We start from the raw sequence: 14666 nt of genomic DNA, 5'->3' as shown, positions 1-14666 counted from the left end.
AAATGTTAAATATTATCCCACTGTCATGAAGACGGTGAGAACGGTTGATCTGAGATTCGCATGTTGATGAACATGCGGGTAAGCATGTATAATCCGAGCTTTAGAAATTTCAGAGATGTTTCATGTTTATGCACAAAACCAAATCAGTGGAAATGAAGATCATACGGGTACATTCAAACTTTTTTATGAAGTAGGCCTTCGAGCTCTGTGCAATTCTACAGCAGGTGGGCCATGCCATTTCCATGGTGCAGGGGAATTCGAGCTACGTACAGCACTCGGCAGCTCCTGGGATATTAATACATGTCTCCTGGATGACATTGTCCTGGATGAGTCACAACAGCCATACATTCACCAGCACTTCGTCCTGCTCCTTGAAGCACTCTTCACAGTAATTTTGGTTCTTGTTCAGAAAGCAACACGTTTTTCATGTATTTGTCATAAAGGAATGTTTATACGTGATCATTTTTAGTCAGAACATATATCCTGTTCATCACTTGTGACTGAAATTATAGATATGTCATACATATATTTCTCAGTTGTACGGTAAAATTGGCGGTACGTCTGATTTCAAAAAAGTGTGAGTAATGTGTTTAGCAATATAACAAAAACTTTTGTGTTTAAACATGTCCTTGGAATTCCTTTAATTTCCTGGAATTAAGAGTAGTATCATCATTTTACCGGTTCAGTATCTTTTTGCATTATGTACTTGAAATAGCCAGTGCCACACTCACGATGTATTAAAATACCACTCGTAGTTATGGTTTATCTCTTTATGTTGTTAACTATTGTCCTTGGTAGTGTTATTACTAATACTTTTTGAAATGTAATATAAAATACATTTGTTCAAATGTAGCCAAAATACCATGGCTTGTTTCATGAATGCAATGATCTTGGGTTAGTTACCTTCTTTGTTACACCACATCAACATCAAGAACCATTTGTAGAGCAGGAAGGTCATCTGCACGGCGTAAGCTCATAAATATAAATACAAATGACTATATTCTAAATTCATCCGGACTGCCAGCCAAAGTTTTATCCCACCACTATTTGCATTTGCAAACATCTCAGTGTGGACACTGAGAAGGCTTAATGAGAATGTATGAGGACTTATTGGGAGCCTTCTCATCTAGCAGCCGGATACATGCTAAACTGAACTGAAAAATTTATAGAACAACACCTTCATCCATCCATCCATCCATCCATCCATCCATCCATCCATCCATCCATCCATCCATCCATCCATCCATTACCATAATCAATCTGGCCTAATACAGGGTTCTGGTGGTCTGGAGCCTATTCTAGAAGGACAGGGCACAAGGCAGGGTACACTGCAGAGCAATCACACACATTCATGCACTGCTGGAAAGTTAGTGTCACCAGTCCATCAAAAACAACTGTCTTTGAATTGCTGGACAACTCTGGATTATGTGGAAGAAACCCACCCAAAACACCAAGACAACATGCAAACTCTGCACAAACTCATCGAGACTCCAACCCATGTCCAAATGGACAGTCCAGGAGCTGTAAGACACCAGCGTTACCCACTTATTTGTAATGTAGCTGATCTATAGAAATGCTTTCGGGCATCGCAGATTCTGCCGAACGCTCCTCCTTTATGAATTTGACCAATATGCTTAGGACTTATTTTTTTGAGGAAAGTCCGAAACTGATGTCTCTGGTGGACAGCCACATGTGCCAATCTGGGTGGAACAGAACAAAATGACGATGGTAGCATTTACCCTTGACCTTCTGATTGGCAATAGCCATGTGCAGAAGCATGTGAGCCACTTCCCATATCTCTTCACTGCGCTTATACCAATTACTTGCAGCTGGACATCAGTAGACCTGACAAACCAGGGAAACAGGAGTGACTGATAATCTACAGTACACTGAAATGGAGTGAGACACATGAAAGAGAGTGTGTGAGTTTCATGCAGTCAGACCAAGGCAGACAGACTCCGATTATGTTGTCTCTGACTGCAGGAATCTGCCAATTTGATGGGTAACATGTTTGGGAGACCATTAGACTTGAGATGGTACATTCAAGACAGACAGCTAGGGTAACAGCCAGCTCACCATGGAATGCTTTATATTTACATTTACATGTATTCATTTAGCAGAAATGGAGAAAGAGACAGTTGCAGACGTGTGATTATAAAGTACAGTTTGTTCCTTTCCACCATATGAACCAATGTACATCACACGGGTAGCTTCATAAAACTTTATCCGAATATCGACAATTTCTAATCACATTCTTAATATTTTTTTTTAAACATTTACTTTACATGAGGAGCTGCGTGAAAGTTTATCCATTGTTCAACAGGTATGATCTCAAAGGTACAGAGCATGAACATTTACGCATTACATGAACTTAAGACATCATGGGAGAAGCGAGTCTGGAAGAAGTAAGAGAGAATCATCACTTCTGAGTGAGAGGGGAAGGTTGTTCCACCACATCGGAGCCAGAACCGAAAACCTTTGTGCTTTTTCTTTTGGACCTTTTGTGCGTGGGACCACCAGGCAGGCAGAGGTTGAGGAGCGTGGCAGATGATCAGATCTTGTAGATATCAGGGAGCACTTCCATTTATGCTTTTGTAGGCCATAACCAGGGGCTTGAATTTGATCCGGGAAGCTACAGGAAGCTTTCCAGACTTAAAGTAGTAAACTGTGGACTTCTGACTGGCAGTGTCCTGTGTGATTCCACGGAATGTGAAAACATTCTGGAAGAGATTTTCTGAGATTTCCATAACCAAAGTAGTTTGAAGGGAATAAAGAGGTAAGACTGCAGTGTAACCACTTAACCAGGGTGGATTGTTGAGGAAGTCAAAGGCCATGTGACGTCAGGGTCAATGAGGTCTCAATGAGGTGCAGTTGAATGTTAAAGAACAAATAAAACCAGAATTGAGGTATTACACACTGTCTGAATAATTTATTAGATTTTTATTTAACTTCTAATAAAAGCAATACAAGCTGTTACTACTCTTTCAGGTACCTGAAAGGTAACACTTCGGTTTCATAAAACACCAGAAACACCAAATTTACATATGTACATTTTAAATAAATAAATATACAGACATTTATTGTTGTGTTATTAAATATTAAAATGCTAAATCAATTATTTTCGCTTCAATAAATGGTAAGAGAAAAGGGTAAATGTGAAAACAATAATGACTGATTCATTTATTATGCTGATCATTGCATTAAACAGCCTCGGTACAGTACTGGAAAGCTGTTTTTTTCACAAAGCTTTCAGCTGACAAGTTTGGGCAGAAAATCAGCCGCTATGCATTGCCAACTCTTCTGTAGCAGTTTCCACAGAGGTTATGCACTTGTGTTTTGCTTCACTTTGACTCTTCTGTCCAGTTCGTCCCATAAAAGCATTGCAGCGGCTACCCAGGTGAACTCAGGCTTTTGCCTGGTGCTGTGCATTGTGCAGTTTAGTGACATGATTCCATCCTGTCATCACAGACCATTTTTTATCTAAATCAGAAAAAAAAAAAAAAACACAGAAAATTCCACTATCTAAAATTCCACTAACCATCCAGATATGATAACGTTCAATAACGGAAAGTCTGCGTCTGGAAGCCTGAGTTCGTCCTCTATTTTTTCAATCCAAAGAAAATGACCAAATATAAAAATGAATAAATAACTGTAAGGAGATAACTTTACTATGCCAAACATTGTAACTGTCTTAGACTCTGATGCCCCTGAGTCAGCTGAGGCCATGTCCAGTGAATCCAGGTGGACGGTGTCCTCTGTACACATCTATACCACCAGGGCTTTGACCAGTCAGCCTTGCCTCTCATATACTGCTGTCCTCTGTGGATCAAGTGTTGGTTTGCTTGTCCTCCTGGTCTCTGTGGGATTTCTCCTGAGGAGGAAAGGAGCGGCACAGTTAGAGCTCACGTCAAACTGTCCACTTGCCATAAGCGTCAATGCAATAATGTCCCTCTTTCTCATAATTATCACTCAGGTAGGTAATGTAGGCGACATCCTAGTGACATGAAGCTTGTAGGAGCATAGAGACCATTTTTATAGAGTCATTGCTGCTCGGAGCTTTCCGCACCTTCTCCACGTTCATCGGGACTGCCGTTTGGCGCAGCAGCTGTAGGTTGTTTAGGCGGTTGCACATCCACACCATATTACAGGAGAGCTGTGCAGGGGAACAAATGGGTGGAAAGCAAGAAAATGTAACAGAAAGTGGAAAACATGAGCGTGAGTACACAACTGCTTTACTAACATGTAGCAACAGGCTTTCCTCACCTTCCACTTCCGCCTTGCATTGAACTTCTTGAAGTTCTTCATGTTGATGGAGGAGCGTTTTCGGTCAGTTGCGTGTCCTCTCGAGAAGGGCTGACAGCATTTGGGGTCGAGAGCAAGGTAAAACACACTGTAGTAAGAGTGACGATAAGCCATGAGTTCATATCACAATGTTGAATATGACATCTCAGGTGCTCACTCTCACCTTGATCCAAGGGTGAAGAATACCTTCTTCAGCAGTCATCCTCATACTTAAACACACACGCACACAAAGACGGAGAAAAATCATTGCTTTTTCAACATAACTGGGTATAATCGCTCACAAATGCTGTAAAATAATTATATTATTCCTGATTAAAAGAACTGACCACATTTTCCCAATTTTAACCAAAATTTGATATATTAAAAAGATGCTATTTTACTGCAAATGTATATCATATTATAATCATTTTATCTCCAGCAAGCAATTAGTCACTTACTTCTGGTCTTTGACTAATAGCTTCTGAATGAAGTCCTTGGCCGCCTCACTGGTGTCTGGGAAATATCGCTCTTCAAATTCATAGTTCATCCCTACGATGTTCTTTAGCGTTTCCTCATCTGAATCTCCTTGGAAGGGTGACATACCACTCAGTCTGCAGAACAAAGATTTATTTTTAAGGTAAGAAACGCATACTTTATTCTTATTCTGCTTGCTGCAGGCTACATGGTAGTGAAGTTGAAAACTGCGCTCTGAAAGCCGGATGGCGACATTCCAGGAAGGGATTTCCTCTTGTACCTTTGAGTTGATTCCCAAAGATAAACTGCTACGGTAAATATTTGACAGAACATTTGGCAAAATGGTAAAATAACTAACTTTACAAAACTGCTAAACATATATTTAATAATGATCAACTTTAATACTTACAGTATGTAGGTGATGACACCGATACTCCTGAAAAGGAACAGAAAAGTTTCCCTCATAATACAGAAACTCTGAGAAAACCGACTTTCAACGCTTCACGCGGCGTTTCCAGGTTTTCGATTAACCTGAACACCTAAGTACACAACTGAAATACTTATTTCTGCCAGTCACAGATTAACAAATCCAGTTTTTGATGGCTGCCAGATGAGCTGAGGTTTGTGCAGCCTCAGCTCTTCTCTGCTGCCCTGCAGTTCATAGGTTACCTCACTCAGGTGAGAAGCAAGTATTTGTATTAATTTTTGCAAAAAAAAAAACAATTATTTGTATTAAGTAATATTTTGAAGTTTTATATCTATACTGTATATATAATTTAAACACATTTATAACTTCAAAATATTACTTAATACAAATATTTGTATTAATTTTTGTAAAAAAAAATACAATTATTTGTATTAAGCAATATTGTGAAGTTATATATATATATACTGTATATATAATTTAAACACATTTATTTATATAACTGATTTATTCTCTGAAACCCGGACAGTTTTGCAGTATACTGTATATTTGATAGTCAGAAATAATGACTCATAACTGTCATAAAAGACTAGGAAGCACAAATCAGCGCCTTATTCCACCTCAGATTTTTTGCTAGTAGAAATGACTCACACAGTATTACGACCGCAGAGGAACAATAAGTCAAGGAAACACACACATTGTGTTACACTGAGTTATAAAGGCAAAAACTGACATTTGTTAGAGGAACTGCGTTATTGATTGAGGAGCGTATGATGATGGGGAGAATCTCGGCCATCTTACCACATGTCTGTTGCAGGACTCAGGGGCTCGTAGCTGATCACCTCTGGCGCTGAGCGTGTCGATGAGGAGAAATGAAGAGAAAGTATAATATCACTCCTGACTGACAGAAAATGTACAGTTTGCATAATTTCAGTATATTTGAAATCATGGTAAAGGTTGTCACGAAAAATAGCGTCTCTTTGCTTCTCTTTTTTTTACTGATTTACTCATAGCTAGACAAGAACCAACATAAAGTGCAAAAAAATGACACCCTTTTTACCAGGCAACAACTTCTGACATCACTCCAGTTATTTCCATTTGACTGAAGCTAACAAACACAAACACACACTACACTCACAAACTGTGTGTCATCCAACCTCAGTTTATCATCATTTCTAGACCTTAACTGTTACCCTTAAATGCTCTCCTGGGCCAACCTGGCAGTGCAGTGGCACAGCGAGTACTGCTGGTGTCTCACAGCCCCTAGGTGGTGTGAGAGGATGTGGGTTTGATCCCCACTCAGCCTGTGTGGAGTTTGCATGTTCTGTCTGTGTGGGTTTTCTCTGGGTGCTCTGGTTTCTTCCCACAGTCCAAAAACATGCTGTTCTGATTTACTCATAGTGTGAGAGTGGGTTTCATGGATGTATGTATGAGAGACCCATTGTAAGTAGGGTATCTACTAGGGTAAGTCACCTTGGTGAATGAGGTGTGTGGGCTGATAACACTACATAGAGTTCATGGGAAGTTGCTTTGGAGAAAAGTGGTCTGCTGAAATAAGTAAAGGTAAAGCTGATACCTTTTCTTAAGGTTGCAAAAGGGTTGTGAAAAAGATTCAATCCCAGTGAGCAAATGAAAGAAGGGAATTTGATGCTATCCAACAAATAAGCAAGTTAATAACTTACTAATACATTAAGGGAAGACACTGTTCAGGAGCATTTTTGGAAGGAATCAACAGCACTCACCAATATACTGAGGAGTGCCGCACTGGCTCCTGTACTCCTCTCCCTGTGTGAGGCGATGCGCCAGCCCAAAATCTATTATCTTGATCTGAGGGATTGGTGCGTCTTTGTCGGACAGCATGATGTTTTCTGGCTGAACACGAAAAAACACGGGATGAACAATAATAAAAACGGACGCGTTACGATGATTGATACGTGTTATCATAAATAGCTACATAGAAAGTAACATTTTATTTTACAACTCTAATTCTGTTTTCCCTGCTTCAAGACCCGTAAGTATCTATATGTAAAATAAAAATATTTGTGTCATATACTGTATATGCATGTGTATACCTTTATTAATTTAGAGACAGAAATCTAAAGGGTTCTGGACTGATTCTTGCCCAGGGGCACCAAAAATCCAAGCAATATCCCTGGATGTATCGATGGCAGTGAGGATTTCTTTATGCTTTTTTCTTATGTTACTGGCTCTGAAAACACCTTTAGGAAAAGGGCACTATAAAATAAACGGAATTAGCAAATTTTTTCAGTGGACATGGTGTCATGATGATATGGTGCAAAACCACTACCTTGAGGTCAAAGTGTGTTATATGCTTGCTGTGCATATATCCAACACCATGCAGAATTTGCTTGATGAACTCAATGGCCTCACTTTCCAGAAGGTTCTCCTTCTCAGCAACAAAATCGAATAACTCCCCACCACTGATGCTGCAGGAAAAGAAAACACGTAAAGGAAAGCCACACCAGTAAATACAGACATGGTGGCTACCCAGGTAACCAGCTCTTGCATCTGAATCTGAAAGCAACATTTTTGTCTTTTCCGTAGGTCCTCCAAGAATCGCATTTTAATTAGATATGCAGTTACTGAAAATGGATGGATAACACTGACTCTACAAGAAGAAGACATGGTACATAAATCCATAAGTATCATAATACCGAAGTACCATGAAAACTCCAAGAACTTGTGAAAGCGACAGGATTCCAAGTCTGGACAAAGGTGTGGTTAACGAAGAGTGGAATCTGTGATTTTTTCTTTTTAAAAAAAGATGTGATTAAAAGCCTTGATCAAGTGTAATAAAATATTTGCTTGGTTTACTTTCGTTGTGCACTGTTCCGACCAAGGAGTCTAAGAGAAACAAAACAATTAACTCGAAGAATAAATGTGAAGCCAAGCAATCTTTTCATCTGACCAACAGGAAAATATGAGAGACAAACAAAAACTTACACCATATCTCAGCTCAGGCTCTTCATGTCATGAATTCAACATCAATATTTCGACATGATTAAAATTATTGAAGAAACCATTTATTCACAAGCAGCAGTGAACCAAAGATACTTGGAAACAGGCCAACTTGAAAAAGGGAAATTTCCTATCTTTCGTAAGACCACTGTTCTGCAGAATTTGGAAAACAAAAACCCACTTTGTGGCAACTGGGAAACCACAGCATGAAAAAAATACTGTGGCTCATGCTTCATTTACATGTATTTATTTCGTTGACACTTCTTTCCAAAGACACTTCCAGTGTTAATCTACTTACGATGACTTACCCCTTTATACAGCAGGGTAATTTTTTACCATCACACTTTACAGTAACTGCCTTGCTCAAGGGTACAATAGCAAGAGGTGGGATTTGGACCTGGGTCCTTCGAATGCAGGGAGGCAGCTACAACCACTAGGCCCCCTGCTGCTCCCAGGTAGCTTATATTTTTCGATTTCATCATTAAGACAGGCGCATTTGAATAACGCGCGAGGCCCAATGAAACCTTGCTGAGGCCACAAGTAACCGCTCTTCTCCCACCCAGGACCCCCATCCACTCACAGCTCCATGATGAGCACCAACTCCGCTCCACTTTCAAACACATCTTTCAGGGCCATGATGTTATCGTGCTGCAAGGCCTGCAGGATCTCAACCTCCTTCTTCACGCGCCTGCTATCCAACCCCATGTGGTTGCCTTCATTCTTCTGCACCTTCAGGAACTTCCCAGCCCAGCGGGACCCGGAGGCTTTTTCGCGCACCTCCCGCACTTGTCCAAAGTGTCCACTGGAAGATGTGCAGAGAGGAAAATAAATGTTGTTTTCATAATACGGATCTTATTGTTTCTGAAGGACTTGTTTATGAATTTTCTCTTTTTGTTTAATCATACAAGGTGTAGAAATCAAACTCTCACAGCACCAAATATGATGAATGCCCTAAAGTGCAAAGTATTTTTGATCTAATGGCGTGGTGGCACAGCGAGTAGCACTGTTGTCTCCCAGCAGCTGGGTGGTGTGAGAAAAGTGGGTTTGATCCCTGCTCAGTCTGTGTGGAGTTTGCATGTTCTCCTTGTGTCTGTGTGGGTTTCCTCCCACAGTCCAAAGACATGCTCTTCAGGTTCCCCCATAGTGTGTGTGTGTGTTCCACTGATGTATGGATGAGTGACCCAGTGTAGGTAGTGTATCTAGCAGTGTAAATCACTGCAGTGAATAAGGTGTGTGGACTGATAACACTACATAGAGTTCATTGGAAGTCGCTTTGGGGAAAAGTGTCTGCTAAATAAATACATGTAAATTAAATAATATTTGCAAATGATGCTAATTTACAAGTCAGTGCCACTTGGAGCTAGAAGAGGTGCTTGTGTCAAATAAAATGATATGACAAGAGGTGGAACTAAGAGTGATGTCCTTCTCACCTGCCAAGCAAATCTCCAATTTCATACAAGTCCTCCACATTTTCCATTTTGAAAGCTGCCATGCTGTTCCCTGTCCTCAGTGTCCTCCTTCCATAGAGACCATCCTCTGTGCTGCTCCACACTACACCAGGACCTTAACACACAGATTCACAGGATAAGGATCCAGCAGAAAGAGTGAAGAGGAGATTGAGTTCATATAAAACTTTCCTGGAGCATCATAAAAAATTAGCCAATAAAGAGGGACAAGCTTAATTTTAAATTTATCTGGACAAGAAGTGTTCTCAGTAAAGAGAACTGAAAATGGGCACAGGAGTCAAGGCAAAGGATATAAAAAATTTAATTAAAAAAAACATTATTTACTCAAAAAAAAAAAAATCCTGGGCTGGGAACAATAAGCATAATCCTGTGTTCAATAGCTGGTGCTGAACCGTGTTTCATGTACCTACCCGTTAGTCGCTTACATGGACAGAGCTCCTTCAGCTCTGCTATTTATAAGGGCTTTGTGACACATCCATCAATGTACGTTGCCATAACTTCTGGTAAAGCAACTTCTTGTTTTTAAGCCACTTCAGGAAACATACATACATTGGTTTCTCAAGCTACTAACATTACGAGTTAGGAATTTTTACAGATAAGAATATTTATTACAACAGCTTTTTCATTTATTTTCAATAGAATTTTCTTAATTTCATATGTTCTGAACATATTGTGGAAGTGATAGTAGAGTTGACTTTGTTCTATTTTCCTGAATTTACACACACCCGCTGTCTGAAGCCACTTGTCCCAAGCAAAGTCAGGAAGAAACAGAGCCTAACCTGGCAACAGAGGGCATAGGGCTGGAGGGGGCAGGGACACACCCAGGACAGGATGTCAGTCCACTGCAAGGCACCCCAAGTGGGACTCGAACCCCAGACCCACCAAAGAGCAGGAACAGGCCAAACCCACTGCCTCACTGTGCCACTGCAGCCCCCTTCCTGAATTTTTCTGGAGGAAAAATGACCAGAATTTCCGTGTTCTGGAAAACCAAAAGTCTGCAAAAGCACAACCTTTTGCTCACTTGTGTTAGAGCTGCTTTTGAACAGCACTGCCATCAGTTTCACTTTCAGCCAAAGGCCAGTTTAGTGCTGGGTTCACATCTCTTTTTCTGAATGTTACAGGTGTGAATCCCACACTGTGCAGATAGAGCTGGATTTCCCTTCAGTGCCCAGGACCGTTCATTTAACTGATACATTTCTCCAAAGCAACTTACAATGTTAAAGTCACAGTTTTCGCATGCTTACAGTTATTTACCCATTTATAGAGGTGGGTAATTTACTGGAGCAATTTTCAGGTAAGTACTTTGCTCAAGGGCACTACAGCCAGAGGTGTGGATCAAACCTGATAACTTTGCAGCAGCGCTAACCACTACGCTACTAGCTGACCAATGATGTCTCCAAGGCCGAAGAAAGGAGGGGAAAAAATTAAAAAGCTGAAAAATGAAAGACTGTCAGATGGAAATTTCCAAAACATAATTCTAAAATTTCTAGGTATTTCATAATAAAGATTCTTTCCTCGGCTGCTCCATCAATCACGTGGTTGAGTATTAGAATAAAGCGCATCAGATCAATCGATGGAACCGATTGGCGTTTAGCTCTTCTTTTGCACATATCGCAGTGACTGAGATCAGGAAAATATTGCGTAAGGAATCTGCGCACAGATCTTGTGTAAACGTGTGTCAAACGGGAGAAAGTGCGACAGTCTGTGCTGCGGCGAAGAATAAGCACGTTGGGGCGTCACCGTCGGTCTCCGCCCCCTACTGGCTGTGAGCGGAACGACACCCTGAATCGCCCCAGGGCCGAACTCACTCACTGCGCCGCCGGACTGCGTTTCCCAAAGCGGTTTGCGCAGAAGTGCGTGTAAACAAATCTGAACGCGTTCGTTTTCATATAAACACATAACGCTTAAAATGAGAGCGACCTGTGGAAGTCACACGCCCTCTGTTTCCAACAAGTCACCAACGAATTTGCGTTCATGTCAACGAGTTTTTTTTTCTTTCCCCGCAACAGTGATTCGCTGTCCGTATGTTACTTAAAAATAAATGTATAGAATAATAAAATGTATATCTGTGATCCCCACCAACCACCTCCCCCAGTCCAGTTCGTATTTATTATTATAATAAATGGTGGAAAGAAACAAAGTAACTGCACTTAATTATTAATCACGTCTGCATCTAAGTGTCTTTTTCTCCTATCATGTAATTAATTAACACATATTTTCATATTTATGAATACATTTAAATGTAAATAAAGTCGGGATATCTGAATATGCCCTCACATTCCGATTTCTTCCTGAAAACAACATTTGAGCAAAATTTAAAAACAGACATCATCTGGTCTCTTGTTCGTTCTACCCCAGCTTTGTCACATAAAACACGTTCAGTTGATTCCAAAAGCAGTACATGGATAGTGTTCCTTAAAGTATTCAAAAATAAATACCGTGTTTCCTCTAAACAGTACCTACTAATACTATCAGTCTGAAATGACATGATTTGCCCGAAACGAAGAGGCGCGATGGGTTCCAGTCCCGCTTGGGGTGCCTTGCGATGGACTGGCGTCCCGTCCTGGGTGTGTCCCCTCCCCCTCCAGCCTCGCGCCCTGTGTTGCCGGGTTAGGCTCCGGCTCCCCGCGCGACTCCGCATGGGACAAGTGGATTCAGAGGGTGTGTGTGAAGATAAAAGCAGAGAGTCCAAGGCGGGGCACGTGATCAGTGAGAGTTAGGGAAACACTGCCGAAAGGGACGAACAGAGTGGAAAAAATATACTTTAAATAAATAAAGAAACATAGGGGAAGTGGTTCTACGCGTAAAGCACTAATTTGAGCGCTGGTGTGGTTAGCGCTCAAACTTTCAAAGGTCGCAGGTTCCATCCCCGCCTCCGGCTGTAGTACCCTACTTACCCTAAAAAATTGATTCACTCAAGTTAGCCAGCTGTATAAATGAGTAAATAAGAGTAAATATGAAAGGTCTCAGCGGGATTTCGAAGACGCAGCAGGCGCGCGGGAGAAGAGGAGTTACGCCGCGCGCGAGCCCTCCGACAGCAGCAGGTGTTCAGCGGACGACGGGGCTTCGCTCAGGCGCGCGCCCACCGCTCTCTCAGCGCTGACGAGGCATCGATTAAAAAGAGTTGGAAGCGGTACGTTCGGCGGGATCCTCACAGACAATATTCCATACGTTTTACTCGAGGGAAAATATACACAATGAAAGAGAAAGGAGTGTAAGGATCTCGAAAGAAAATACTCGAACGTGAGGGTCACGACTCTCGCGCTCAAGTCAATGAGGGTTAGAAATTCGGAGAACAACATACGGTACCATAACTTTCCGACAGAAACTGACAGAAACTCACCTGTAAAACCCGGAGAGTGAAGTGAGTCGGAGCCACAGCAGTTTGTGTGTCTCCCGGTAGCTACAGCAGGTCTTTCTTCTTCTGTGAAAAATGTGAAAAATGTACTGTATTGCTGACACTTTAAAGTGAGCAGCCTTTTTCGTCGAGGCTCCTCCCGAGTGCTGAATGCGGAACATGGCGCGTGGGCGTTGCGAAAGCAGTACAGTACATTACTATACTATTATACCTTCCTTCGGCCCACGGACAGCGCTTACGAGAGAACTACAGTCAGTCAGAGCCACTGGGGACAAGACTCGCACCCCAGGCGTACTGAGCACTGGGATTCGTTTTGTTCCACGTTTCTCGCAGTGTCTGCGTGGGTGGGTTTCCTTCGCTCCGGGTGCTCCGGTTTCCTCCCACACTCCAAATACATGATGTTCAAGTTCCCCCATAGTGTGTGAGTGGCGGAGAGAGTGTGTGTGTTCCACTGATGTACGGATGAGGGACCCTGTGTAAGTAGTGTATCTAGCAGTGTAAGTCACCACGGTGAATAAGGTGTGTGGGCTCATAACACTATATAGAGTTTATTGGAAGCTACTTTGAGAAAAGTGTCTGCTAAATAAATGTAAACTGGTGATATTAAACCGGTGTCTGTTAAATAAATAAATGTAATGTAGTTAAAAATAAATGGTCTGGGGGGGGAATGGCATCTTCAAAAATCTGTAACTCAAACATTTCTAACCCGAGGAGCTGGTGTCGGTGCCAATGTACTTGGCCGATTAAGCGTGATCCTAAACAGGTGGGAGTATAAATGAGGGACTTTGAGTAATCTTTGGATCACAATCAGCAAAGAGTCGGGTAACGTTCTCCAGCAAGGTGATGTACAACTCCTGATGGAGAGAGAAACAGAAAGCAGATGAAGGTAGATGACAAAAGGCAAGATGAAGAATACCTTCCAGGAGGTGATTCCAGGCAGATCAGGAGAGGCATCACATAGAGTTCATTGGAAGTCACTTTGGAGAAAAGTGTCTGCTAAATAAAGTAACGTAAACAAGAAACACGGTTCCCTGAAGAGATAGAGGTGCAAATAAGCCTTGGTGGAGATCATAAATGAAAGGCTATAATGGCAGAACTGAAGTGTCATCAATATAATCGAGCTGTTTGAAAGAGACGAAAGAACGAAGCGCACATTGTTTTTGATTGTTCTGCCCTGTCTTTTAGTTTAATTTTCAAATTTGCTGCTCCAACCCCATTTTTCCAATCGAAACAGTTATTTCTGTCAGGCCAGTTGTCACTGGAACACAACTACAGTATTGCCACATAGCACAACTGACTACCGAGTTTATAAAGAATCAAAGAAGAGCTCCTGTAACTATGATTGGTAGGGGGATATAAAAACATGTATTTTGGAACCAAAACCAACATGACCCTGACAGTTCCTTAAAGTTCCCATAACCACTTGTCCTCATCAGAGTCACAGTGGTCAGGAGCCTATCTCTGAATCTGTGGACACAGGGCTGGAGGGGTTCACCCTGGACAGGACACCAGTCCATGGGAGGTTAGTATTACATTTATTTATATAGCTAATGCTTTTCTCCAAAGAAACTTACACTGTTAAAGTTATAATGATTTATCCATTTATACAGCTGGGTAATTTCTTTTGTACTAAAGCAATCTACAGTATGTACCTTGCTCAAGGGTACTACAGGTAGGAATCAAA

General features: G+C 41.4%; 1 protein-coding gene across 1 annotated transcript; it reads right to left on the bottom strand.

Annotated features, from left to right (window-relative positions):
* Positions 1-2925: 2925 nt before the first annotated feature.
* LOC108931746 (death-associated protein kinase 2-like) lies at positions 2926-13118 on the bottom strand. Its single transcript, XM_018747735.2, has 12 exons — positions 12968-13118; positions 9589-9721; positions 8739-8960; positions 7488-7626; positions 6922-7051; positions 5981-6029; positions 5165-5191; positions 4740-4892; positions 4466-4511; positions 4264-4353; positions 4067-4153; positions 2926-3871 (listed from the first exon to the last, which is right to left on the bottom strand). Exons 2-12 carry the CDS (start codon positions 9648-9650, stop codon positions 3827-3829), a joined length of 1050 nt encoding a protein of 349 aa, XP_018603251.1. The 5' UTR covers positions 9651-9721; positions 12968-13118; the 3' UTR covers positions 2926-3826.
* Between the last annotated feature and the right edge of the window lie 1548 nt (positions 13119-14666).

The sequence above is a fragment of the Scleropages formosus genome, chromosome 23 (assembly GCF_900964775.1).
Source record: "Scleropages formosus chromosome 23, fSclFor1.1, whole genome shotgun sequence".
Taxonomy (NCBI): domain Eukaryota; kingdom Metazoa; phylum Chordata; class Actinopteri; order Osteoglossiformes; family Osteoglossidae; genus Scleropages; species Scleropages formosus.
Note: the sequence above shows the minus strand (reverse complement) of the source record. Positions and strands in the feature narration are given on the sequence as shown.